The sequence below is a fragment of the Trachypithecus francoisi genome, unplaced genomic scaffold (genome assembly GCF_009764315.1).
Source record: "Trachypithecus francoisi isolate TF-2019V2 unplaced genomic scaffold, Tfra_2.0 Lachesis_group5, whole genome shotgun sequence".
Classification (NCBI taxonomy): domain Eukaryota; kingdom Metazoa; phylum Chordata; class Mammalia; order Primates; family Cercopithecidae; genus Trachypithecus; species Trachypithecus francoisi.
In genome coordinates, this window is record NW_022681470.1 from 98,653,479 (window position 1) to 98,678,206 (window position 24,728).

The 24,728-nt window shown below is 48.4% G+C and overlaps 3 protein-coding genes and 1 non-coding gene across 10 annotated transcripts; 1 reads left to right on the forward strand and 3 right to left on the reverse strand.

Moving 5' to 3' along the window:
* Window positions 1-1,271: 1,271 nt before the first annotated feature.
* Window positions 1,272-13,288, reverse strand: CUNH1orf54 (chromosome unknown C1orf54 homolog). Of its 5 annotated transcripts, none has more exons than XM_033200616.1 (8): window positions 13,160-13,288; window positions 9,996-10,125; window positions 9,537-9,601; window positions 7,912-7,995; window positions 6,911-6,969; window positions 6,085-6,195; window positions 2,506-2,604; window positions 1,272-1,358 (listed from the first exon to the last, which is right to left on the reverse strand). In XM_033200616.1, the coding sequence occupies exons 3-7, from the start codon at window positions 9,580-9,582 to the stop codon at window positions 2,509-2,511; spliced, it is 396 nt and encodes a 131-aa protein (XP_033056507.1). In that variant the 5' UTR covers window positions 9,583-9,601; window positions 9,996-10,125; window positions 13,160-13,288; the 3' UTR covers window positions 1,272-1,358; window positions 2,506-2,508. The 5 variants fall into 5 exon arrangements, with proteins under 5 accessions (XP_033056507.1, XP_033056508.1, XP_033056509.1 ...); XM_033200614.1 differs by having other exon boundaries at window positions 1,280-1,358; window positions 2,506-2,607; XM_033200617.1 differs by lacking the exon at window positions 7,912-7,995 and having other exon boundaries at window positions 2,506-2,607.
* A 45-nt stretch (window positions 13,289-13,333) lies between these two features.
* Window positions 13,334-16,968, forward strand: APH1A (aph-1 homolog A, gamma-secretase subunit). The gene is made up of 7 exons (XM_033200613.1): window positions 13,334-13,681; window positions 14,248-14,418; window positions 14,586-14,659; window positions 14,897-15,019; window positions 15,173-15,300; window positions 15,717-15,840; window positions 16,177-16,968. Exons 1-7 carry the CDS (start codon window positions 13,569-13,571, stop codon window positions 16,239-16,241), a joined length of 798 nt encoding a protein of 265 aa, XP_033056504.1. The 5' UTR covers window positions 13,334-13,568; the 3' UTR covers window positions 16,242-16,968.
* A 327-nt stretch (window positions 16,969-17,295) lies between these two features.
* On the reverse strand, window positions 17,296-24,306 carry CA14 (carbonic anhydrase 14). 3 transcript variants are annotated; one of them, XM_033200609.1, is made up of 11 exons: window positions 23,864-24,306; window positions 21,896-21,916; window positions 20,433-20,612; window positions 19,772-19,914; window positions 19,456-19,551; window positions 19,206-19,272; window positions 18,866-19,023; window positions 18,646-18,766; window positions 18,389-18,409; window positions 18,192-18,276; window positions 17,296-17,770 (listed from the first exon to the last, which is right to left on the reverse strand). In XM_033200609.1, the coding sequence occupies exons 1-11, from the start codon at window positions 23,916-23,918 to the stop codon at window positions 17,704-17,706; spliced, it is 1,014 nt and encodes a 337-aa protein (XP_033056500.1). In that variant the 5' UTR covers window positions 23,919-24,306; the 3' UTR covers window positions 17,296-17,703. The 3 variants fall into 3 exon arrangements, with proteins under 3 accessions (XP_033056500.1, XP_033056503.1, XP_033056501.1); XM_033200612.1 differs by having other exon boundaries at window positions 20,433-20,493; window positions 23,864-24,240; XM_033200610.1 differs by lacking the exon at window positions 19,456-19,551.
* Window positions 20,274-20,377, reverse strand: LOC117077082. Its single transcript, XR_004434668.1, has one exon. It is a non-coding gene; the product is annotated as a small nucleolar RNA U13 (small nucleolar RNA).
* Window positions 24,307-24,728: the final 422 nt, after the last annotated feature.

The window sequence follows — 24,728 nt, forward strand, 5'->3', positions numbered from 1 at the left end:
GACGCGCAGCTTGAGTGTGCAGAGATTGGTTGTGCCACTGAAGGCGTGCGCCTCCGGACGTGGGACCCCCGGTTCCGTCTCAGGAACTAACTCATCTGCCCCCTCTTTGAACACCTCCGCTCACGAGCGCAGCACGTGGAAACCATCAGTGATTTGTGTCTGCAACGTGTGTGTGAGAGAATGGAAGTGTGTGACACGGTATATTCTCCCGCTCGGCGGCCCAGCCCTCGTGACTCTCCGGTTTCTGTTTCACCTCCCCCACCCCTTTCTCCTCCAAGTTGGGTGCCTCCTGCCCTGCTGGGTGAGGAGGGTGGGGATTGCAGCCGAGAACACCGCGTCCTCTCTGGCTCCCGCTGGGGCGGCTCCTCCGGCCCTTTTCTTACATAACCTATCACGCACGTTACAAGCTCAGATGCCACCCCGCCACGACGCTAGAGGTCAAAACGAAACTCAGTTTTTCCTGACTTTTTTTTTTGTCCAGGCTTCTTGGGCCCGGCGTCCTGAATTATCTGATTCCAAGCACGGGGAACAGAACGGGGTAGGTCCCTGATCTCCTAGGTTATGGCTTTGTCCAGCTTCAGTGCCTTCATTTGTCCCCTGGAGAAGATTCGAAAGACTATGAAGGAGGGGAGGGAGGCAAGTCCAGAGTTTAGAGAGTCTCAGAAATAACTGGGACGTTACTGTTGTCGTTGCGGCTTGCATTTTGAGAGTACAATGGAGAGGAGAGCAGGGCCAAGGACTATGAGCTGGTTAAAGATAGTACGTCGCAGAGACCGCAAGGGGGCAGCACAATTCTGATTAGGGTCCCGAGGATAGCGATTTAAAAAAAAATTTTAAGTGAGTTTGTCCCTGCCATAATTACCAACTGCAAAAGGCACATTGTTGGACAGAGGTGTGGGTGCGGGTGGGTAGGTGTGAATATTTTAAATCTATTCTAAGTAGTTTTTGATATTTTACCTTATGTTTTAACAATGTGCTTATTCTTACAAAAAGAAAGAAAGATTCTAAAACCTCAACCCCGTTTCCCCAAGCACACTGTTTCAACACCATATTTAATAAAATAAAACGAGAATTACCAATATGGACTGCGAATAAACCTGTTGTCTGTGGGTGCCCTTCTCCAGTCTTCTCCAAACTGCAGATTTTTTCAGTCCATAATGCCCTCTAATTCAGTTGTCACCCAACTCCCCTTCCAATCTACACTTGCTGCCTCTAAATCCTAGTGCATTCTTTATTGTGACTTTAGAACAGACTGATGAAGGAGTAGATGGTAACCAGATTATTTCACTTATTTATTTTATCTTCCAATTTCCTCTTGCCAAACTCCCATCCAAAGACTCATAGCAGCCTTCTCCCACCTAAAAAAGCAGAGAGAGAGAGAGAGGAGAGAGAGAGAGAAAGAGAAAGAAAGAAAAAATAAAAGAGTCAGGAGACCCGAGAAACCCCTTCATGCCCCCCACACTCTATGGAAACTCCCCAGATATTTGAGCTGGGATTGCTCTGTGATAGCTCCTGGGAAAGATGTGTGTGTACCCCTCTTCTCCACAGTCCTTTCACCTCCTGCTGAATCTTTTTATGCTCGATGGTTATTTAGCATCCCAATTTAAAAATGCTTTTCCTATAATACAATGTTATCTTCCCTTCTCTCCCCCTGCCCTGCCATACATCAGAGAATCGCCACCCCTTCTGCCTCTGAACTTTGCCTCTTGACTCTACCAGGTTGTAGGACCCACCCACTTTACCCTCTGGCATTTGCCATGACTTGAATCATGGCCAGACTGGAACTAGCTTTGATTGTTCCAGACATTTTGGAAGCCTGGAGAGGTATTCCCCCAACCCCTTCATCTACTTGCCTCTGCTCTAGGAGATCCTGAAGGTCTCTTAGTTCAAAAAAACTAATGACTCATCACAAAAGTCTGCCTCAGCATCTCCTAAATTTCTTTAAGACTGAATAAGAAGATTTTTGTAAATGTGATCCCTCTTCTTTCATTTTACTTGTTATTTTTTGAGACAGAGTCTCACTCTGTTGCCCAGTGGCAACAGTACAATGGCCAGATCATGGCTCACTGCAGCCTCTGCTTGATGGGCTTAAGGAATCCTTCCACCCGCTTCTCCCCAGTGGCTGGGACTGCAGGCCTGTGTACCACACCCAGCTAATTTTTATTTTTATTATTTTTTTTAATGTCTTGTAGAGGAGTTCTTATTTATTTATTTAGTTTTAATTTTTTTGTAGAGACAAGGTCTGTTGCTCAGCCTGGTCTCAAACTATGTTGCTCAGCCTGGTCTGGAATTCCTGGACTCAAGCGATCCTCCCACCTCGGCATCCCAAAGTGCTGGGATTACAGGGATGAGCTACCATGCCTGAATCTCTTCCTTCAGTGGCTGATAATTGACCAGGCTGGAAACACTAGCCAGAGATACTGGTAAGAATTACTTCGGTTTAGTGTGGGAAGTTAAAAAATATTATTTCACAGACTCCCCCAAAGCCAGTGGCTGCACTCTTACCTTCTACATGAAATACATCCCCGCCTGAACAAAGGCACACGACAGGAGGAGGGGAATAGGACTCCGCAAACTGGACACAGCATCATTCAGATCTGGACTCTGCTAAAATACAGACATCCCCACACAGTAGGCTCGTGTCATTCCTCCTACCCTTCTCCGTCCCCCTCCAGGATTGCCACCTCTTTACAACAACCTCTGTCTTCCTTTCCTTTGGGCTTAGAGAAAGATCCATCCTTCCCCATCACTGTAAGGAGTCCTTTCTTCTGTGCCTTTCAGCTATCCCTGACCATACCAGGGAGGCCAATTCAATTCAATTATTTCTATTTTGTATTTATTATATGCATGATACTATGCTAGTCACTGTGCTAGGTGCTACAGAGAGGGACATAAATATGAATAAGACAAGATTCCTGTCCTCAAGGAATTTACAATCTAAAGAGTGTCTACTATATACTTTATTTATTTATTTATTTATTTATTTATTATTTTTTGAGACATAGTCTTGCTCCGTCGCCAGGCTGGAATGCAGTGGTGCAATCTCAGCTCGCTGTAACCTCCACCTCCAGGGTTCAAGCAATTCTCCTGCCTCAGCCTCCCAAGTAGCTGGGATTACAGGCGCCTGCTACCATGCCTGGCTAATTTTTGTATGTTTAATAGAGATGGGGTTTTGCCATGTTGGCCAAGCTGGTCTCAAACTCCTGACCTCAGGTGATCTGCCCACCTCAGCCTCCCAAAGTCCTGGGATTACAGGCGCCTGCCACCACGCCCGGCTAATTTTTGTATTTTTAGTAGAGATGGGGTTTTGCCATGTTGTCCAGGCTGGTCTCTAACTCCTGACCTCAGGTGATCCGCCCACCTCAGCCTCCCAAAGTGCTGGGATTACAGGCATGAGCCACCGTGCCCGGCCTACTATATGCTTCAAAAAGAATTAACTGCCCTTATTGTCAACCTTTCACTTCCATTCTTACTGGCTTCTTTGATCTGTGCTCAACTGTGCGCAGACTGCTCTTTGGTCCTATTCCGCTTTCCAGCTGTTGCTTCTCTTTTTCATTACCAGATTTTTTAGATGGTTGGTCTGTACTCACCTTCCTTTCCTCATAATGTACTCCCTCTTTAACTCCACAAAAATCTAGCTTTTCTGCAAGTACTCAATTAAAACTATTTTCTTGAGAGTTACCAGTGACCTCCTCCTCCTTGGCCTCTTGGCAACTTTTGATGGATTATATTAAACTTTCTCTTTTAGACTCTATAATGCAAACTTGGCTATCTGCCTGCTTCTGCAGTCAAATCCTTCTCCATTCCATTCATTAATTTCTCTTCCTCCCACTCACTACAGGCAGTCACTGGCCTTCTGAGCTTGTGTGTACTGGCTTTGTTGAGCTCATTTACTTTCATAACTGTGACTTTGCACTTAGAACTAGATCACCCGATCTAGTTCAGTGACCTTTAGGACACCCTCATAGAGCTGTTACCATAAACTCAGCTTGGCCATTACCAAATTAATAACTTCTGTCCTAAACCACTCTGGCCTCCCATAGTTCTGACTTTGGTCAACCATTTTCCCAGATATCCATGTGTAAAACCCATGAGTTATTTTAACTCTCTCCTCATTTATACCTAATATAAAATTATCACTGAAGCAAGGTATTTTCTTCATATTTATTTTTCTCCTCTCCATTCATAATGCCAGAATACAGATTGTTTCTGGAACAACGCAAATCTCATGAGTTACTCTCCACTAAATTATTTATATCCTGCATACAACCTGATGAGTGGTTTATCTTTTATCTTTTTTTTTTTTTTTTTTTTTTTTGAGACGGAGTTTCGCTCTTGTTGCCCAGGCTGGAGTGCAATGGTGCGATCTTGGCTCACTGCAACCTCCGCCTCCCAGGTTCAAGCAATTCTCCTGCCTCAGCCTCCCAAGTAGCTGGGATTACAGGCATGCGCCACCACACCCAGCTAATTCTGTATTTTTACTAGAGATAGGGTTTCTCCATGTTGGTCAGGCTGGTCTTGAACTCCCGACTTAAGGTGATCAGCTTGCCTCAGCCTCCAAAAATGCTTGGATTACAGTTGTTAGCCACCACACCTGGCCAGTTTTTCTAAAATATCACTTTTCATCGTGTTTTTACTATAATGAAGAACTTACTAGGCTCCTTGTTCATTATGAGTCCAGACTTCAGCCTGACACTTGAGACGCTCTGAAATTTGACCCTATGTTGCCATATGTGAAATTGCCAAGCAAATATTAGGAGCCTTGTAAATTTTTTATTTTTCTTAATTCCCACTGTTCCCTTCCATATACCCTCTCCTTCAATCATACCCTATTTGCTAAACATATTATGCTTATTCTATTCCCCACTCCTGTGCAGCTCTTTCACTCTTTTTTTTTTTTTTTTTTTTTTGAGACGCAGTCTCGCTCTGTCGCCCAGGCTGGATGGAGTGCAGTGGCGCGATCTCGGCTCACTGCAAGCTCCGCCTCCCGGGTTCATGCCATTCTCCCGCCTCAGCCTCCCAGTAGTTGGGACTACAGGCGCCCGCCACCACGCCCGGCTAATTTTTTTTTGTATTTTTAGTAGAGACGGGGTTTCACCGTGTTAGCCAGGATGGTCTCGATCTCCTGCCCTCGTGATCCGCCCACCTCGGCCTCCCAAAGTGCTGGGATTACAGGCTTGAGCCACCGCGCCCGGCCACTCTTTTTTTTTTTTTTAGATAGAGTCTCGCTCTGTCGCCCAGGCTGGAGTGGAGTGGCATGATCTCAGTTCACTGCAACCTCTGCCACCCGGGTTCAAGCGATTCTCATCAGCTTCCCAAGTAGCTGGGATTATAGGCAGGCACCACCACGCCTAGCTAACTTTTGTATTTTTAGTAGAGATGGGTGGTTTCACCATGTTGGCCCTTGAACTAGCCTTGAACTGCTGACCTCAAGTGATCCTACCACCTTGGCCTCCCAAAGGATTATAGGCGTAAGCCACTGCACCTGGCCTCTTTCACTCTTGGAATAACTATTCTTCCTCCTAATTGCTTCTGTCCTTTCATAACTACCCACCAATCAAAAGCTCATCTATTCTTCAAGGTGTATCTCAACCACAAATGCCTCTTGAAAGCTTTTCAGACAACTCTAGCCTGTACTAATCTCTCTCCTTACACTGGCTAAAGCACTGCCAGTATCTTCTGCTTTCAAATTTATATATAATTTAACATTGTAACATACCTTTTCATTTTGTTCTAAGTGTTTCGTAAATGTAAACTTGAATTTTATAAGTTCCTTGAGGACAGGAACATCATAGATTTCTTTTTGATCAGCATCAGTTACCTTAGCAGCCTTAGGCATAGATTACATACATATTGAATACTACTGAACTGAAATTTAACTGCACCGTATCTTCCCAGTGTTCTGTATACAGGGTTAGTATTAAATCTCAGTGAAATATGGCCAAGTTGAGATGAACACCTACATTGAAGTACTAATTATTTGGTTCCCCCATCCACCAAAGCCTGGTATTCCAGGCCTCTATTTACTCCACGTCACTAGGGATATCCTGTCTCCCCCCAGCCCCCAATCCCCAATCAACTCACTGGTTCCGTTGTTACTGGTTTCACAGTTACAGGCTTCGGATGGTCTGCACGTGCTGTTTCAGGACTAATGGTAGTCCCTACTGCCTCTGTTGTGTCCTTATCCAACCTGTTCTACCCTCAGTAGGATTTGGGAAACACAGAGTTATCATTTTTTCCATCCAACATCTTCATAGATTCTCTATTTAAAGTTCTCCCCTTCACCACCTCCACCCAGCCCAAGAACTTAAGCTCAGGGATTCCCCCCTCCCCTATACTTGCATAGATTTGTACCCATCTCAAAAGTCCCTTGATGCCCCTCCTCAGTGTCTTACCAAACTTACTGAGGACAATTTATAAAGTTCTGGCTTTTTTCTCCTCCCCAGATAGGTTAACAAATCTGTTTTGGGCCTACTACTTAGTTTCTCCTCATCAAACTCATTTTTATTTTTACTAATCAAATACATTTCAACATTGCCCAGTTTCTTTTCTTTTTTTTTTTTTTTTTTTTGAGATGGAGTCTGGCTCTGTTGCCCAGGCTGGAGTGCAGTGGAACAATCTTGGCTCACTGCATCCTCCATCTCCCGGTTTCAAGTGATTCTCCTACCTCACCCTTCTGAGTAGCTGGGATTATAGGTGTAGGCTACCATGTCCAACTAATGTTTTTATATTTTTAGTAGAGATGGGGTTTCACCATGTTGGCCAGGCTGGTCTCAAACTCTTGACCTCAAATGATTCACTCGCCTTGGCCTCCCAAAGTGCTGGGATTACAGGCGTCAGCCACCACGCCTGGCCAGTTTCTTTTTAACTGTTACTTATCCTAAACCTTTTAGATGTAGAGGTCACTCACCAGCCTGTCCTCTGACTCAAATATGGAGTAATCAATGGTGAAATCTGCACTAAAGTCATCTGCAGAGGAGAAAGAAAATCAGTAATAATTAGAGAAAAAGGTAACTCTAGATCTGGAAATGAAAAAGGAAGAAATTGCTCAGAATAGTTTAACTTAAGTTGTAACATTTATTGGTATAATCTAATTTTATTTAACTGTAATGTTAAAAATGACTGTGAGTGTATGTATTTATATTTTCAATCTAGGTATCTAAATTTACAAATTTGAAAAATTTTCAAGTTCTTTTTTTAGAGTCAAGGTCTCACTCTGTTAACAGGCTAGAGTACAGTTAGTTCAATCATAGCTCACTGCCACCTCCAGCTCCTGAGCTCAAGTGATCCTCCCGCCTCAGCCTCCTGAATAGCTGGGACTACAGCCATGTGCCACCATGCCCAGCTAATTGAAAAAAAAAATTTTTTTTTTTCTATAGTGACAAGGTCTTGCTATGATGCCTAGGCTGGTCTTGAACACCTGGGCTGAAGCAATCCTCCCATCTAAAAATCAGTCTTTTTTTTTTTTTTTTTTTTTTTTTGAGATGGAGTCTCATTCTGTCACCCAGGCTGGAATACAGTGGCGTGATCTCGGCTTACTATAACGTCCGGCCTCCTGGGTTCAAGTGATTCTCCTGCCTCAGCCTCTTGAATAACTGGGACTACAGGCAGGTGCCACCATGCCTGGCTAATTTTTGTATTTTTAGTAAAGACAGAGTTTCACCCTGTTGGTCAGGCTGGTCTCGAACTTCTGACCTCAGGTGATCCACCCGCCTCAGCCTCCCAAAGTGCTGGGATTACAGGCATGAGTCACTGTGCCCGGCCCATCATGAGCCTTGATAGGTTTTGTTAATAGCCAGATTTTTCTCTGACCCCATTGCTCTGCTGCAAAGTGAAGAGCAAAGTCTCAGAACTAAATATCCTGAAGCCTCTCTCCAGTTGGCTAAGAGCAAGAGCCTTTCATGTACTCACCATAACTGGGGGTGACTGTATAATAATAGACCACCTGATAATATTCCTCCTCTCCCACTCTTTCTTCATCCTCATATTCTTGTCCTATGGGGACAAGGACTATAGGTCAAGTGACATCTGGAACACCTTACTAACAAAAGGACACCTGGAATTTACCTCAGCACTCCCAACTTTCTCGCTTTCTCTCTCTCTCTCTCTTTCTTTCTTTCTTTCTCTTCCCCTCCAATAATCATACTCCCTTCCTGCCTGTGCACCCTTACACCCCTCTCAGTCTTCTGGGCTCCATATCTGTAATGAGGCCTGTTACTCTGTGCCCTTCCTTTTTTTTTTGAGACGGAGTCTCACTCTGTTGCCCAGGCTGGAGTGCAGTGGCGCGATCTCGGCTCACTGCAAGCTCCACCTCCTGGGTTCACACCATTCTCCTGCCTCAGCCTCCCAAGTAGCTGGGACTACAGGCGTGCACCACCACACCTGGCTAATTTTTTTGTATTTTTAGTAGAGACGGGGTTTCACCGTGTTAGCCAGGATAGTCTCGATCTCCTGACCTCGTGATCCACCCGCCTCGGCCTCCCAAAGTGCTGGGATTACAGGCGTGAGCCACTGCACCCGGCCACTCTGTGCCCTTTCAATCCAGGAACTCCTAATACAGAAAACGGTCCCCTTCACATACTATAAACCCAAAGGGAGAACCAAACCTAAAAAAGGTAGGAAGAGTAGAGACCAGGAATTAAAAACGCCAAATCTTCTATTTAGTATGCTCCAGATCTTATTGTATTTGTGAGAGATCTTTTCTTATCAGTATCTCTTACAAATAACACACACCCTTAGGCTTTGGATTTGAGCTTTAGTTCCAGCTTCACTGCTAACGGAATAACCCTGAACAATCCACTTAACATCCGCTTTCTTAAAATGAGTCAGCTGGACTAAATGACCCATCTCCTTTAGTTTTTCTTCCCTTTCAGAACTAAAAATATGTGGCTTTGATATGACTGGATCAAGAACTCCAGGCCTCCTACTAAACACTTCCCTGAGCTCCTTGAATGCTTTCCCTTCAACTCCAAGCTAATGACACAAGAATCTAGAGGAAAAGGAAACAATGAGAGACACACCTGGCAGACTGGGGAACAAAGGAGGGAAGGAGCCAAGCTACTGTTGGGACCCTGTCCCTGAAGACAGCCAGTTTTCCACTACCCTAAAGGTCACCCCACTTCTGTGTTTTTACTAATAGCAGTTTTTTTCTCTCCAATTATCTGGGAAAGGAGATACCCTAACTACTAGTTTCAGACTGTGACACCTTCCAGTAATTCCTCCTTCACCCTTACTTTAGCCCCTCTCATCTTGTTCAACTTCCATGGTGATGGAGAACTGAGCTCAGTGTTGCTAGGGCCTCCTTGTATCTGGAGCTCCATCCTCCTTCTTTGACAGGACTCTGCTTTTCTTCCCCTTTCCTGGCTCTGCCTTCCAGATCTCCATTCTGCCCTCAACACCGGATCCTAGCACGATGAGAAAACTCTATTGCTTCCTATTGAAATGCACCTCTTACCCACTCCTCATTTTTTTTTTTCTCCCACCCCATTTATGGTAGAAGACCTGGCACAAAAGCTCAGTGAGAGGAGTGGACTTACCCAAGATAAGTGGCACAGCAAGGATGGCTGCAAAGAGGACATCCATTCTGGATTCTGCACTATTGCTGTGAAAGTAAAAAAGGAAATTACAGAGTTTCCCACCAAACTTACCCCGCCTCCCCTCCTCCTCCAAAGCAGGGAAGGAGCTGCAGCAACTCTTCTCCTCCCAGGGGGCAGAACTCCCCGCCTACTGGCTGACTGACTAGATCTCCAGTTACTGCCGGTACCCCGCCAGAGCTGCCCAGATTGAGAGGCAAAAGGGGGTTTTGATACAAACATGTTTCTTAAGCTCCCCCTGCCCTAGATTAGATCCATTCAGGACTCCCACTGCCATTACCAAAAAATTAAAAAAAAAAAAAAAAAATAAGCCTATCAAGAAGTTTCCCCTCTCCTGGCTTTCCTTCCTTCCTCCAAGGCCTCATAAAGAGCTCACCCTCCCTCTCACTGTCCCTGACTTACCATCACCACCCAGAGTTGCGTTTCTCTCTGAGGCTTCATCAGTCTTTTTTCATCACAGTGGAAATGTTCTGAGGAAGGAGTGAGCATTTTTCTAGACTGAAAAGAGTCCCTTTCTTCTGTCTGTCTTGAGCTATGGAGAACAGGAACAATATTTCCCCATCATTTTCTGATTTAAAGCACCTGCTGCATGGCTTCAGCTAAAAGTCTCTCAGGCACGGTCAGTTATTTCCTCTCTGGTAATACTGACCTCTTTGTTTTCTTTTGAGACAGAGTCTCGCTTTGTCACCCAGGTTGGAGTGCAGTGGCACGATCTCGGCTCACTGCAACCTCTGCCTCCCGGGTTCAAGTGATTCTCCTGCCTCAGCCTCCCCAGTAGCTGGGACTACACATGCATGCCACCATGTCCAGCTAAATTTTGTATTTTTAGTAGAGACAAAGTTTCACCATGTTGGCCCAGGCTGGTCTCGAACTCCTGACCTCAGGTGATCCACCCGTCTCTGCCTCCCAAAGTGGAATTATAGGCATGAGCCACCGTGCCCAGCCTCACCTCATCTCTTTCTCAACTTCCAGGATGCAAGTTGGGAGAAGGGAGGAAGCAGATAGTCTCTTTCCCTGATACAGGTGCCACACCCTCCCTCCCACATTCGTTCACTTGGTGTGTTCCCTTCATTCAGTCCTACAGGAGTAGAGTTTTTATCCTTTCCTCTGCTTTTATGTTTCCCATGTTCATTCAATTCAGAAACCCTTAGAAACGTATGTGCTAGGCACAGTGTGCTAGGCCTAGTCTGATAGGCACTGAGAGCTTACAGGCAAGGGAATAAGAAAAGACAGTTTTGCTTTGTTCTTAAGGGACGTTAATAAGTATCTGCTCAATATCTACTATGAGTCAGGCACTGTGCAAGTGTCTGTGGAACCACCCACGAACAAGATAGGTTTAGAGCCTGGTCAAAAGATGCTGTGATAACACACAATGGAGAGATGAAGCTGGTCACAGTGGCTCACGCCTGTAATCCCAGCACTTTGGGAGGCCTAGGCGGACGGATCACCTGAGGTCAGGAGATCAGGAGATCAGCCTGGCCAACATGGTGAAACCTTGTCTCTCCTAAAAATACAAAAATTAGCTGGGTGTGGTGGCAGGCGCCAGTAATGCCAGGTACTAGGGAGGCTGAGGCAAGAGAATCACTTGAACCTTGGAGGCAGAGGTTGCAGTGAGCCAAGATCACACCACTGTACTCCAGTCTGAGTGACAGAGTGAGATTCCATCTCAAAAAAAAGACATGAGAAGAATTGTCTCATTGCTATCCACCTGACTCTGCCTGCTGGGCTCAGAAGCAGGACATACTGGAATCTTGAACACAGGCCATGATAATGCTACCCTCTTAATCTTATTAGGGAATAATTTGCCTTGTGACTTTCCATGTAAATCTTTTCCTTCTTTTTTTTCAGAGACAGAGTCTTGCTCTGTCACCCAGGTTTGAGTGCAGTGGTGTGATCTCAGCTCACTGTAATCTCCACCTCCCAGGTTCGAGCTATTCTCGTGGCTCAGCCTCCTGAGTAGCTGGGACTACAGGTGCGCACCACCACTCCTGGCTAATTTTTTTGTATTTTTATTAGAGACGGGGTTTCACCATGCTGGCCAGGCTAGTCTCAAACTCCTGACCTCAAGTGATCCAGCCGCCTTGGCCTCCAAAAGTGCTGGAATTACAGACATGAGCCACTGTGACCAGCCTCTATGTAAATCTATACAATCTATTCCTCAGCTCCTTTCCAGAATTTCCTGGAAGACATGTAAAATACGTATGTGAGTGTGCACATATGGATTAAATCATAAATCACTCCCAGGAAGGAAAGCAAGTTTGGTTATCTTTAAACAATTTCTGTGGGTTTTTTTGGTACTTTGGTTATGCTTTCAAAAACGATATTCCAGATTCCTTCCCTCTTTTCCATCCTCAGATTCCTTTGCCTAACATCTTCCCTAAGGACTAACGTCTACCCATTCAAATGAGATTACAATACTCTCCTCTCCTACTTTAACTTTCTTTTTCTTTTTTTTTTTTTTTTTTTTTTTTGAGACGGAGTCTTGCTCTGCCACCCAGGCTGGAGTGCAGTGGCCGGATCTCAGCTCACTGCAAGCTCCGCCTCCCGGGTTTACGCCATTCTCCTGCCTCAGCCTCCCGAGTAGCTGGGACTACAGGCGCCCGCCTCGTCGCCCGGCTAGTTTTTTTTTGGTATTTTTTAAGTAGAGACAGGGTTTCACCGTATTAGCCAGGATGGTCTCGATCTCCTGACCTCGTGATCCGCCCGTCTCGGCCTCCCAAAGTGCTGGGATTACAGGCTTGAGCCACCGCGCCAGAACCTCACTCCATTGTCCAGGCTGTAGTGCAGTGGCGCAGTCGCAGCTCACTGCCACCTCTGCCTCTCGGGTTCAAGCTATTCTTGTCCCTCAGTCTCCCGAGTAGTTGGGATTACAGGCGCGCGCCACCACACCTGGCTAATTTTTGCATTTTTAGTAGAAATGGGGTTTCGCCATGTTGGCCAGGCTGGTCTCAAACTCCTGGCCTCCCAAAATGCTGGGATTACAGGGATGAGGCACCGCGCCCAGCCTACTTTAACTTTCATTCACTCTAATATACAACCCCTCTCTCCAACCTGAGGAAAACGCACCACTGAGGTTCATTTTTCAGAAAATAAACAGAGGAAGTATGACATAAAAGGAACTTGGGGCGGGGGTGGGGCGGGGGTGTCGTTTTCCTTCAACCCCATCGCTCTTATTGCTTTTAAACTCCCGGACTCTTTCAAAATGCCTTCCTAACATTTCTCTCCAGGCTCCTTTTGCTTCTCTCCGATTCTCTTGTCATTACAGATGAAGGCTTCATTAGCGATATACTGTATTCCATGTTTATTATACTAGCCTGTCCGAAGAGCTCCTACTTTTTAATGTAATCTTCATCCCTTAGGCAGCAGCTCTAGCCCATTTCCTCTCATTCAAGTAAGAACAATACCCGTCCCTATCTCCCTGCGCCCCATCCTGTGCTCTCTTTGTATTTGTCCCTTAGATTCAAACAGGATCTACCCCCGCTGCAGCCCTTCAAGAAGAGGTATGATTGCTACCACTTTGCCCCACAAAGTGACGAAAAGAAACAGCGACGGAGGCGCAACCGAACCCAGGAATCTGTGTCTTTACTGGTCCATTCCCGGCCCACCCCCATTAACCGCTCGAGCCACTCCCAGGACGAAGTCAAGGCCTCGGAAGACGACTACAACTCCCAGCAGGTCGAGCTGCTCCGCCCGCGCTGATTCTCCATTGGCCTTCCGGGGGTGGGGATTAGATGGGAGGTGGCCGTGGGGCTGCAACAGGGATTTGTCCCCTCTTCGGCTTCCGTAGAGGAAGTCCCGCGGACCTTCATTTGGGGTTTTGGTTCCCCCCCTTCCCCTTCCCCGGGGTCCGGGGGTGACATTGCACCGCGCCCCTCGTGGGGTCGCGTTGCCACCCCACGCGGACTCCCCAGCTGGCGCACCTCTCCCATTTGCCTGTCTTGGTCAGGCCCCCACCCCCCTCCCACCTGCCCAGCCATGGGGGCTGCGGTGTTTTTCGGCTGCACTTTCGTCGCGTTCGGCCCGGCCTTCGCGCTTTTCTTGATTACTGTGGCTGGGGATCCACTTCGCGTTATCATCCTGGTCGCAGGGTGAGTAGGGGGTCCGGGAGACGCGGAAGAGCGTCGAAGAGAGAGGTGCGGAAGGGGCTGGAGGAACTGGGGCGAGCCTGGGAGCCTGAATTGGGGACAATAAATCGGAGGTGAAGTTTGGGCGGTGAGGGGTTGGGTCTGGGAGATTTGCCTTTTCCCGCAGTTGGTTTCCACCTTCCAAGGATCTCACAGATTCCTCCTATATTCCTCCCAGCGACGTCAGAGAAGGCCCAAGGCCGAGACTCGTGAGGGGGCTGTGCTGACCTAGGCTGGCCGAGTCAGGTGCCTTAGGGGAGGATCCAGGAATGGATACCTCGCCCTTCTGTGCTCGCACACTCTGGCTCTCATCGCTCTGAAGACTCTTTAATTAGATTTCTCCCCTTTCCTCTGCGTTCACGTTTCTACAGATGAGTCTCTTGGTGGAAACAGTTACCCTACCTGATCCATGTTTCCCTAACCATCCGGAAGGCTAACTTCCACCCTTCAAGCACCTTGGCTGGTTTCCCTCCTTGATTTCTCTGGCAGCCCTTACCATTGCTTGTCTCACTGTCCCTGTCTTTTCTCAGGGCATTTTTCTGGCTGGTCTCCCTGCTCCTGGCCTCTGTGGTCTGGTTCATCTTGGTCCATGTGACCGACCGGTCAGATGCCCGGCTCCAATACGGCCTCCTGATTTTTGGTGCTGCTGTCTCTGTCCTTCTACAGGAGGTGTTCCGCTTTGCCTACTACAAGCTGCTTAAGTAAGATGATGGAGTGGTCTGGAGGGGAGAGGGGCAGAGAACTGCACTGTGGGAAGTGGGGCAGCCCCTGGGTACTGGTTTGGAAGAGGAGGCACTAAGGGAGGACATTAGAGGGAAAGGAGCATCCCTGCCCTCCCTCATGTTTCCCCTACCCCACCTCACCCCAGGAAGGCAGATGAGGGGTTAGCATCGCTGAGTGAGGACGGAAGATCACCCATCTCCATCCGCCAGATGGCCTATGGTGAGCCAAGGGAGAGGGACTGGAGGAGGGAGTTGGACAGCCCCCTCCTCTAGGGAAGTCTCTAAATACCCACATGTTCTATGTGGCTTCTTATTTTCCTTCATCCGTCACTTCCAAAGAAAGTTGGTCTGGAGGGAGAGTAGGCGTGAAAGAATTGTAACCGGGAATGGGGAGGCGTCAGTGGTGAACAGGCAATAGTGTGATCTCTGACATTGATGAGATCCTCCCTTCCCCCAGTTTCTGGTCTCTCCTTCGGTATCATCAGTGGTGTCTTCTCTGTTATCAATATTTTGGCTGATGCACTTGGGCCAGGTGTGGTTGGGATCCATGGAGACTCACCCTATTACTTCCTGACTTCAGGTAAGATGCAAATTCTATCTAGCCTTCACCCCCCATCCATCCTTGTCCCTGATCTGATTTATTGGCCTTCCCTGGGAGACTTCTTTGGCTCAACATCTCAGGAGGCTGGGAGAAGATCAGGGATGTATCTCCTCCCCGTCTCCCTCCCTGCAGCCTTTCTGACAGCAGCCATTATCCTGCTCCATACCTTTTGGGGAGTTGTGTTCTTTGATGCCTGTGAGAGGAGACGGTACTGGGCTTTGGGCCTGGTGGTTGGGAGTCACCTACTGACATCGGGACTGGTGAGTTGGAGACAGGGGCTTAAGTTAGGGAGAAAAGCATTTAATGGTGAGTGGGATGTTGGAGAAAGGGTATCCTCACTTCTTAACATTTTTAACTTACCTGGGAGGAGGCGGAAAGGTGAGTCTTTTGAGGTCTCTCACCTCAGCATCAGTTCTAGCACCTGCTCTGGGGAGGAGGTTGAATGCATTAGTCAAACTGTAATGCAGAGGGCCTGAGGTGATCAGGAGCGGCAGAAACCTTTGAGTTTCTGAGGAGCTGATAATCAAAAGTCCCCTTAACCACAAGATGTTGGTGCTCTGAAGGGAAAGACTGGGGAATTTGAGAGAGATGTCTGGGAGTCAAAGGTACAGAGAGAATATGGGGATTAGGTCGGGGGAGAATCTAATCTCTTTCCTACTCTTACCCTCCTTCCTAGACATTCCTGAACCCCTGGTATGAGGCCAGCCTGCTGCCCATCTATGCAGTCACTGTTTCCATGGGGCTCTGGGCCTTCATCACAGCTGGAGGGTCCCTCCGAAGTATTCAGCGCAGCCTCTTGTGTAAGGACTGACTACCTGGACTGATCGCCTGACAGATCCCACCTGCCTGTCCACTGCCCATGACTGAGCCCAGCCCCAGCCCGGGTCCATTGCCCACATTCTCTGTCTCCTTCTCGTCGGTCTACCCCGCCACCTCCAGGGTTTTGCTTTGTCCTTTTGTGACCGTTAGTCTCTCAGCTTTACCAGGAGCAGCCTGGGTTCAGCCAGTCAGTGACTGGTGGGTTTGAATCTGCACTTATCCCCACCACCTGGGGACCCCCTTGTTGTCCAGGACTCCCCCTGTGTCAGTGCTCTGCTCTCACCCTGCCCAAGACTCACCTCCCTTCCCCTCTGCAGGCCGACGGCAGGAGGACAGTCGGGTGATGGTGTATTCTGCCCTGCGCATCCCACCCGAGGACTGAGGGAACCTAGGGGGGACCCCTGGGCCTGGGGTGCCCTCCTGATGTCCTCGCACTGTATTTCTCCATCTCCAGTTCTGGACAGTGCAGGTTGCCAAGAAAAGGGACCTAGTTTAGCCATTGCCCTGGAGATGAAATTAATGGAGGCTCAAGGGTAGATGAGCTCTGAGTTTCTCAGTACTCCCTCCCCAGACTGGACATCTTGGTCTTTTTCTCAGGCCTGAGGGGAACCATTTTTGGTGTGATCAAATACCCTAAAATGCCTTTTTTCTTTTTTGAGGTGGGGGAAGGGAGGAGGTATGTTGGAACTCTTCTAACCTCCTTGAGCTATATTTTCTCTCCTCGAGTTGCTCCTTATTCCTGGGCTCATTTCTGTACCTTTCTCCTTGGTCCCAGACCTTGAGGGAAAGGAAAGAAGTGCATGTTTGGGAACTGGCATTACTGGAACTAATGGTTTTAACCTCCTTAACCACCAGCATCCCTCCTCTCCCCAAGGTGAAGTGGAGGGTGCTGTGGTGAGCTGACCGCTCCAGAGCTGCAGTGCCGCTGGAGGAGTCAGACTACCATAACATCGTAGGGAAGGAGGGCAGATTTTTTTGTAGTTTTTAATTGGGGTGTGGGAGGGGTGGGGAGGTTTTCTATAAACTGTATCATTTTCTGCTGAGGGTGGAGTGTCCCATCCTTTTAATCAAGGTGATTGTGATTTTGACTAATAAAAAAGAATTTGTAATTGTGGGGGAACTTGGCTTTTAAGGGAGGGGATAGCATGTTAATTGAGATTTCTGCCCTCTCAGATCTCTTGTCCAGCCACTTTCCTAACCTGTCAACCACTAATCTCCAAGCATAGCCTTGGTGCAAGGGCAGAAATCTGGGCTAGTGGTTTAACATGTCTGAAACTTTGGGTTAAGTGTTTTCCCAGAAGCTAATCTTTCCATCCAGGGGTGGGATAAAAGGAGTTAATCACCCATGCTTCTTTTCCTCATCCTTTGCCCATCTTTACCACCTGAGGGATTCAGGAACTTGCCCACCCTCAAGAGCCTCAAAGGATAGGACAGAATTAAAGTCAGAAACTTTAATTTCCAAATATATTGATCAAAAATACACAACTTCAACAGCAACTCTTTATCCTAAGGAGAGATCCTGCAGTATATCTAGGGAAAGGGCCATAAAAGTGAGGGGGTAGAGGACTTTGGGATATATCCCTGCAACTAAACAGAGTTTGTTCTCTGCATTAACAACACAGGGATTTCCTCATTTCCTACATGTTTGGAGAGGCTGAAGGCTCTGCAGTTCTTCCTCGAATGACAGCCTGGGTCCATTCCTCTCTGTAGGAGATGTCCAGGGGAAGGAGGACGACTGCCTACTACTTCTACAGTGTTTCTGGCCAGACCCTACACTCCGTTTTAGAGGCTTCCCGATAGGCATTAGGGGAAGTCATCCACATCCACGGTATCTGAGAGGGAATTTATGCCTCAGTCGTGGCTCGTGCTGAGGTGAAGACCACAGTCTTTCGGTTTTCCAGCCTCTTCTTCCTGGAAAGGGGAATGGCTCGTGAGAATGACTGCTATCTAAGTGAAGCAGATTAGAGGTGGAATAGGAGAATGATTTTTAATAGAAAAGAGGGCTGGGCGAGGTGTTTCATGCCTGTAATCCCAGCGCTTTGGGAGGCTGAGGCAGGCGAATCACTTGAGGTCAGGAGTTGGAGACCAGCCTGGGCAACATAGTGAAAACCGGTCTCTGCTAAAAATACAAAAATTAGCCGGGCATGGTGGCACATGCCAGTAGTCCCAGCTACTCAGGAGGCTGAGGCAGGAGAACTGCTTGAACCCAGGAGGCAGAGGTTGCAGTGAGCCGAGATTGCACACCACTGCACTCCAGACTGGGTAACAGAGCAAGACTCCATCTCCCAAAAAAAGAAAGAAAGGACTGGAGGAATGGAAAGTAGGACCTCACCGAATCTTTCTAGCAATGAAATAAACAGCCAGGAGAAGGCAGAGACAGCCAACCAAGATTCCTACACCTAGACTCAGCATTTCACCTGGGGGAGATAAAAGTAAAAGGTGTCAGCCTAGGACTAACAGATTCTGAGCCTTTCCCCCACTCGATGAGGATGCCTCCCCTCCCCCCAATATCTTATAAGGCTGCCTTACCTGTGGTGTACAAGGATCCCGCTGTAAGAGAAGAAAGTGGGTCAGTGGGACTTCAGATCCCCATCCCAGCTGGGAGCAGCACTCTCTGCTGCTATGCCTGGGAGAATCACCCAGGCACCCTGTGGTGTGGGTTGGTTCCCAGTCCAAGCAAGTCCCGGAAACCCCTCTCCTATTAGCATTTTCTTCCCATTGGCTCCCTAGTTCCTGCCATTGTGCTCCCCTCAGTTTCCCATCTCTTCTGAGCCATGCAGAATCACCTTGGCTGAAAGAAGCAAAGACCATGCGCTGATTGAGAGGCTGAGGGGCTCGGTAGTTCTGTACCAGAAACTTAGAGGGCTCCTCTTCCGTGGAGAACAATGTCCCCTGAAGCTTTTCCAGCTGAGGAGCAGAAACGTGGGAGAGGTGTCACTTTGGGGAGTGGGAAGGGGTCTGAAGTTAAAACTGTGTCTCGCTTCACCTCATTTCTCCACCACTTACCTGTTCCATTGAAATTTGGGACCTTCTATAGAAGACTGTCCAGAGCACACTCTGGTAGCAAGGGGGAGTTGTGAGTGAGCCATTGTAGCGGAAGTACTGCCCCAGCTGTGGGGGGAGCAGCTCTCTTAGGTTGAAGGGAGGCACCGAGGTCTTCTGATCTGGGGAGAACAGACTGGGACTCATCTTCCTTGTAGTGTGTCCTAGCTTACCTAGATAGGGCTCCCAGATGCAGAATTCCTTGGCTGTAAGTAACTGCCTCATCCCAAGGCTTTTTAGGATATTTTTTGAAAGTTTTTTGAAAGTCTAATCTTACTTCCTGCTATAGGTTTTTAAGGCTCACCTTTATGACTGATTTCATGCAAGTGACTCAGAATGTGTTCATAAGCTATATTCTTAGTCTCACCCACCTGGAAGAGGAGGAAAGGGAGAGAGTTTGGAATGAGTCCATGTTTGGAATAAGAAATTTATGTACAGAATAAATGGTCAGGGTGGGCTGCTGCCTGCCATAGGAGGGAGGCCGGCAACAGAAATAGGTGTGAGGGTTGCAGAGGAAGTGGAGAGAAACCTGGAAGGGACTGGGGGCTACTGACCTCAATTAGGATGCCCAGGACAGCCAGGCCCTGAGGCCTCTGAGCAGCCTCACTCAAGCTGTCATAGGAATCAGAGTCATAATGTACAATGTGGAGCTGAAGGAATTAAGAGGGAATTGAATCATGGGATGTCCCCACCCCCTTCAAGGCCTTGATACTAGCTGCCACTGTTACCCTGCTGTCCCCGGCAGGCACTAAGTCTGTCCCTCAAAGATTGGCCTTATCCCCCCAGCATGACTTTTCCTAAGGTCCAGATCCTTTCCCCAGGACCAACCATCCCTGTTACTTTGAGTCCCAGCTCTTTGTTCCCTAGTACCTCTGCAACTGTGGCTTCACTGTTGATCTGGTGTTCTGAGCCCCCTGGGGATCCTTTCTGACCCCAGTGCAGGTGGAGCTGGGCAGCTACGTATTTTCGGGGAAGTCCACCCAGATACAGGGTAGAGGGCAGAGAGAGTTGCACTGTGAGGAAAAGAGCAAACTAGGATTGGTGGAGGAATGTGGATACATTCCCACTCCTGGGTTGCTACCACTTCTTGGGAGACTTGGCCCTCTTCCAGTTTTCTCCCCCAGTAGCACCCAGTTCCTCCCACAGGCCAGTGCTTTTCTAGCATATCTTCCTTTTTCTTGGTTCAAGTCAGTGCAATGATACTAACCTACCTATTGAGCTTGATTATAAACATTTTGATTCCCGCCTTGGCTACAGGATCCTGATCCCTATTCTCATATCTTCAAATTCATGGACAAAGGTTTTTGAGAATTTGCAGGTTAGGAGAATGCTGCTTTCCTCTGATTCCTGAGCTTATTTGTTTGTTTATTCATGTCAGATGGGTAATGTGCCAACATCATAACAAGGTTCGAGGGTGGCACATCTTACGCATGCTCATGAACACCCCATCATCACGCTCATGAACTACAAAAGGATCTGACTCTTAAGATCTGAGCTGGAGCCTACAACTCCTTGGAGCCTGTGCTTTTACCTGTGTGGCCATTGTTGTGCAGGTCCAAAGGCTCGGTGCCAGGCTGGTCATATCCGTGGGGCTGCAGAGCAGGCAACTCAGGGTCAAATGTCACACTGTCTGTCTGAATATCGATGGGCGACTGGGCATTGTTTCCACACTCAGGGTAAGAGGCTGACCAATGGTCCTGACCGTGTGGGCCTGGTGGGGGTTACCAAAGACATTGGTCCTGTCCTCCAGCTGTAGCCACCCTTCAACACCCCCCTGCCTTTGACCCTTCCCCTAACCAAGCCATACATCTGGGTGGAGGTAGAAATGGACTTCCCTCCACTCAGGTTAAGACCCCAGTTGTACAGGGATGGGTGAGGTAGGAGTCCCATTGAGTCTCACGCTGCAGTTCCCCTTCCCTACCCAGAGGCAGTGATGATTCCCCAACTATCCTGATGAATGGGGAGTGGTAGCTCTTTTACTTAACCTGTATTTTGAGGACAAGAAAGCTGAATGGGGGGAGAGGGGATGCATAGAAAACCTGAATGCCCTGAGAGATGGGATTAGAGAGTAGGAGTAGAAAAATGGGAGAAATAAAATGATCCTAGGTAGGCCAGGCACAGTGGCTCATGTCTGTAAGCCCAGCACTTTGGGAGGCCGAGGCAGGTGGATCGCTTGAGGTCAGGAGTTTGAGACCAGTCTGGCCAACATGGTGAAACCCTGTCTGTACTAAAAATACAAAAATTAGCCAAACATGGTGGTGGGCACTTGTAATTCCAGCTACTCGAGAGGCTGAGGCAGGAGAATAACTTAAACCCGGGAGGTGGAGTTTGCAGTGAGCCCAGATTGCACCACTGCACTCCAGCCTGGGCAACAGAGCAAGACTCTGTCTCAAAAAAAAAAAAAAAAAGATCTTAGAGAGATAGGGTCTCCTGGAGGCCCCCTATCAAGTGGCCTTGGGATTCAGATATCTTGACTTTTCATCATTCATTTCTTGCTCTCACACTGACCTTTTATCACAGACTCTGGAGTTCAGTTAAGTCATTAATCAGTAGTTCATAGGAACTGAGTTCCACCTCCCCCAGGGTCACAAACTATCCTGCCAGCCTCTTCCTTACCCCTGATCTCCAACTATGTCCCAATTTCAGATGCAGGTTAGGGGTAGGATGGATTAGGATAGACAGAGCCAGAAGGAGACCTGGCAGCTAAGCTCAGAGTTCCCACCCAGCTTCCTTTCCACCCCAGCTCCCTCCCTCCTACATGATTTACTGAGGACTTAACTAGCTTTTCTGCCAAATCAGGAGATGTAGGATTTGATGATTAGAGCAGGATCTAGGAGCCATATATGCGAAACTCAAGGCAGGAGGAGATCCAGAAGGGAGGAGCTAGGGTGAGAAGCTAAAGGAAGTCTCCTCCCACCCGCACAGTGTGTCTTCTTGCCAGGTGAGGAGGTCCCAGTGTGAAGGGGTTGTTGGGAGGCCGCAAGATCTGCTCACCCTCATATGTCCAGTGTTGACCTGCAAGGCAGAATAGTTTGGGTTACAGCCAGCGCAGCCTGAGGCGGAGCCTTGTCCTCCACGCTCCCCTCCCTCCAGCATTCTCTACTGCTCCACCTCCCTCTCTGCTGTCTCTCCTCCCTCTGCTTCAGCACTTTCCAAAGGAAGCCCTGAAACTGGACACCTCTGTGGAAAGGTCGGGGGGCCTATTTAAAATCACCAGCCAGTCTGTGCTGGTGCCTGCCGAGTAAAAGGGGAGGAGGAAGGAAAAGAGGTAAAGCCCAGAGACTAAAATTAACCTGGATCCAAATGTACGATTGGCCCAACCCTTACTTTTCTCTAACCTGTGCCAAGTCAATCTAACACTTAGAAGATTGGGATGGGTGGGGTGAGGGTGTGGGCAGAGGTTTTGAAGGATAGGGACTAGAAAGTGGGGAGGAGAAAGGAGTTCAGAGTGTGTGTTGGGGGGTGCTACTGAGGGGAGAAGGGGGGATTATTCCTTTGCTTTGCAAAATTGTGTGAATAAAGGCACTGAGCTGTAAAATCATATGTAAATTATTCCCTTCTGGTCCCATTAGCTCTAGAGGAAACTCCTTATCACCAGGAGGCTCTGCTCCCTACATTCTGAGATGGTTAGGGAAGGGCAGGAGTCAGGGCAGGATCTACTGTAGATTGAGGGTGGTGGGTGGGCACAGGCGGCCAGGCTGGCAGGGACAGGATGAAAGTGAAGCATTGTGTGTAGAGACGAGAGCTGCCAGCTGGGTCACATGCCAGGTCTCGTGCAGCCCTGTCTGACTCAAAGGCTGAGGGTCTGCAGGTCCAGCCCCTCCATACGGCCAAACTGCCTCAAGAAGAAAACGAAGGCCTTCATGGTTTATGCTGCAATATTCATACTACTAGAAACTCTGGAGAAAAATCCTAAATTCCTTCCTCTTTCTCTCTCTCTTATTCCCTTAAATTTCTCAAACTTGTGAGTTGTCCTGCTCTTATCCTCGACCTATTCTGCTGGCCCAAGGGAGAGCTGGAGGCAGCCTCTCATTTACTATCTCTGTGGGACTCCCCAACAACTCGAACTCCCTGGTCTGTAAGGTGCCCGCCCGCTGTGGTCAGAGCCTCAACACACTTATTATGTCTCTTCCTCCTCTTTCCCTATTTTTTTCTTTCTCCTCAGATGAGATTTGTGACTCTCCATTTGGCTGCCCACCTGCCCCCATCCTGTCTGCATTTGCCTTCTGCTCTCTGGACACCCCCCTCACCCTGCTCTTTCCAGAAACCTCAGTTACACACCTAGTATGTGCTGGATACTGTGCTAGGCACAGGAAACACAAAAATGAGGTCTAGGAGTTCCTGGGGACACTCCTGGAGCGCTTTGGCCTGTTCTCCCAAGAATCCCTCCTCATCTCCTGGGAGCTCCTGAAAGTCCTTTGTAAAGTGTCAAACAAACGTTGACTCTTACTGCCACTTTCAGAGGATAACCAGGGAGTTAGTCGCTCCACAGAATGAAGAGGGAATCTTGGCCAAAAGGGGATGAATTGGAGATCAGGGTCTGAGTTGGGCAGGAAGTATTCTTCCCCCTACCCCCATCTATCCTCTTTTCACTCCAGGTCTCTTTGACTCCCTATTTGGAGGAGTTTGTAAATAAAGAAGTCCAGGAGTCCTGCCTGGGACCAGGGCAGTGGGGGAAAGAGCTCTGGAGAAAATCTGTAGCCTGCAAGAAATTCCAGCACTTGCGTATGTACACACCCTGCCTGCCGCTAGTTCTCCCCGACCTCCAATAACAGCAAGGCTGGAGAGACAAAAGGTAAAGAAGGGAAGTGGTCTCCTCCACACCCCGCTCTTTTTTCCTCATCTCTGAGCCTATTATTCCAGCTACTAGCCTTCCTTTCACACCTCCCCTCCCCGCATTCAGCACACCTGGTGACGTGAACATCAGTACAAATCCACACACAGACATTTAGTTGTACCTACCCCCATCTGCAGCCAGGATCCAAATCACCTCCAGCAGGAGGGCGGAGAACAACATAGTGTCCCAGGAAGGGGTGCAGGGGACTGGGAATTTGAGGACTAGAGGACTAGGACAGGCAGAGAGAGAGGGAGGGAGGAGGGGGAGAGAGAGAGAGAGAGCACGCGCGCTCCTGGTGTGAGTGTATTTATCTCTGCTTCTCTTGCTGTTTCTGTCTCTGTGGGCTTCCAGGGGATTTGGTGTTCAGTAGGGTACCATGGGTTTCTGGATCCCCAGGACAAATCTCTTGCTGCCTCTTTCTCTGCCCTCTTTCTTTATCTCCCTCTGCAGTCTCCACTCCACTAGCTGGCCAGCAACTTTACAACTGCCTCCTGCTTTTAAGGTGGCTCTGGACGGGTGTATGTGGGGGGGGGGGCTGCCTGGGCTGCTGGCGAACAGCTCCTTAAATAGCCAATTAGGCATGCAGGATGGCCCCACTCGGAGCTGGAGCGCGGCAAGTTTCACCGGAGCCCTTGCCCTGGCTCAGGAGGCCAGCTAGGGTGAGCTCTTCCTTCCTCTGCTAGTCACACAGATGCTGCTTAGACAGGTGTTCCCTGGAGCAGGCGGGGTCAAGGAAGGGGTTTTGGGGTTCAACTCAGCCCCCTCAAGAAGACACTGTATTTTCATCCCTCCGTCTGGCTTCACCTCTGAGGAGCAGCTCCCTGGGTGGTATGGGGCAGATGGCGGGGGTACCTGTTCCCAATTCCCTGCAGAATCTGAGCTGCCCTGGAATGGGAAGAGTACAGAATTAGGAGATATATAACAAGAAGTTACTGGGGACTCAGGATGCAGGCGAGGGGTGGAGGAAGTCAAGAACTAAAACCTGAGTTG

What these genes read in the sequence shown, in the direction of transcription:
- CUNH1orf54 (XM_033200614.1), bottom strand. Translation starts at nt 9,582, where the DNA reads ATGGATGTCCTCTTTGCAGCCATCCTTGCTGTGCCACTTATCTTGG. An exon ending in TGCTGTGCCACTTATCTTGG is followed by an intron (nt 7,996 to 9,536) that starts GTAAGTCCACTC and finishes TTGTCCCCATAG; the next exon opens with GACAAGAATATGAGGATGAA. An exon ending in TACAGTCACCCCCAGTTATG is followed by an intron (nt 6,970 to 7,911) that starts GTGAGTACATGA and finishes TCTCCTCTGCAG; the next exon opens with ATGACTTTAGTGCAGATTTC.
- APH1A (XM_033200613.1), top strand. Translation starts at nt 13,569, where the DNA reads ATGGGGGCTGCGGTGTTTTTCGGCTGCACTTTCGTCGCGTTCGGCCCG. An exon ending in CATCCGCCAGATGGCCTATG is followed by an intron (nt 14,660 to 14,896) that starts GTGAGCCAAGGG and finishes CCCTTCCCCCAG; the next exon opens with TTTCTGGTCTCTCCTTCGGT. An exon ending in TATTCAGCGCAGCCTCTTGT is followed by an intron (nt 15,841 to 16,176) that starts GTAAGGACTGAC and finishes TCCCCTCTGCAG; the next exon opens with GCCGACGGCAGGAGGACAGT.
- CA14 (XM_033200609.1), bottom strand. Translation starts at nt 23,918, where the DNA reads ATGTTGTTCTCCGCCCTCCTGCTGGAGGTGATTTGGATCCTGGCTGCA. An exon ending in TCAACACTGGACATATGAGG is followed by an intron (nt 20,613 to 21,895) that starts GTGAGCAGATCT and finishes AACCCCCACCAG; the next exon opens with GCCCACACGGTCAGGACCAT. An exon ending in CTTTGCTTCTTTCAGCCAAG is followed by an intron (nt 18,410 to 18,645) that starts GTGATTCTGCAT and finishes CTTCTCTTACAG; the next exon opens with CGGGATCCTTGTACACCACA.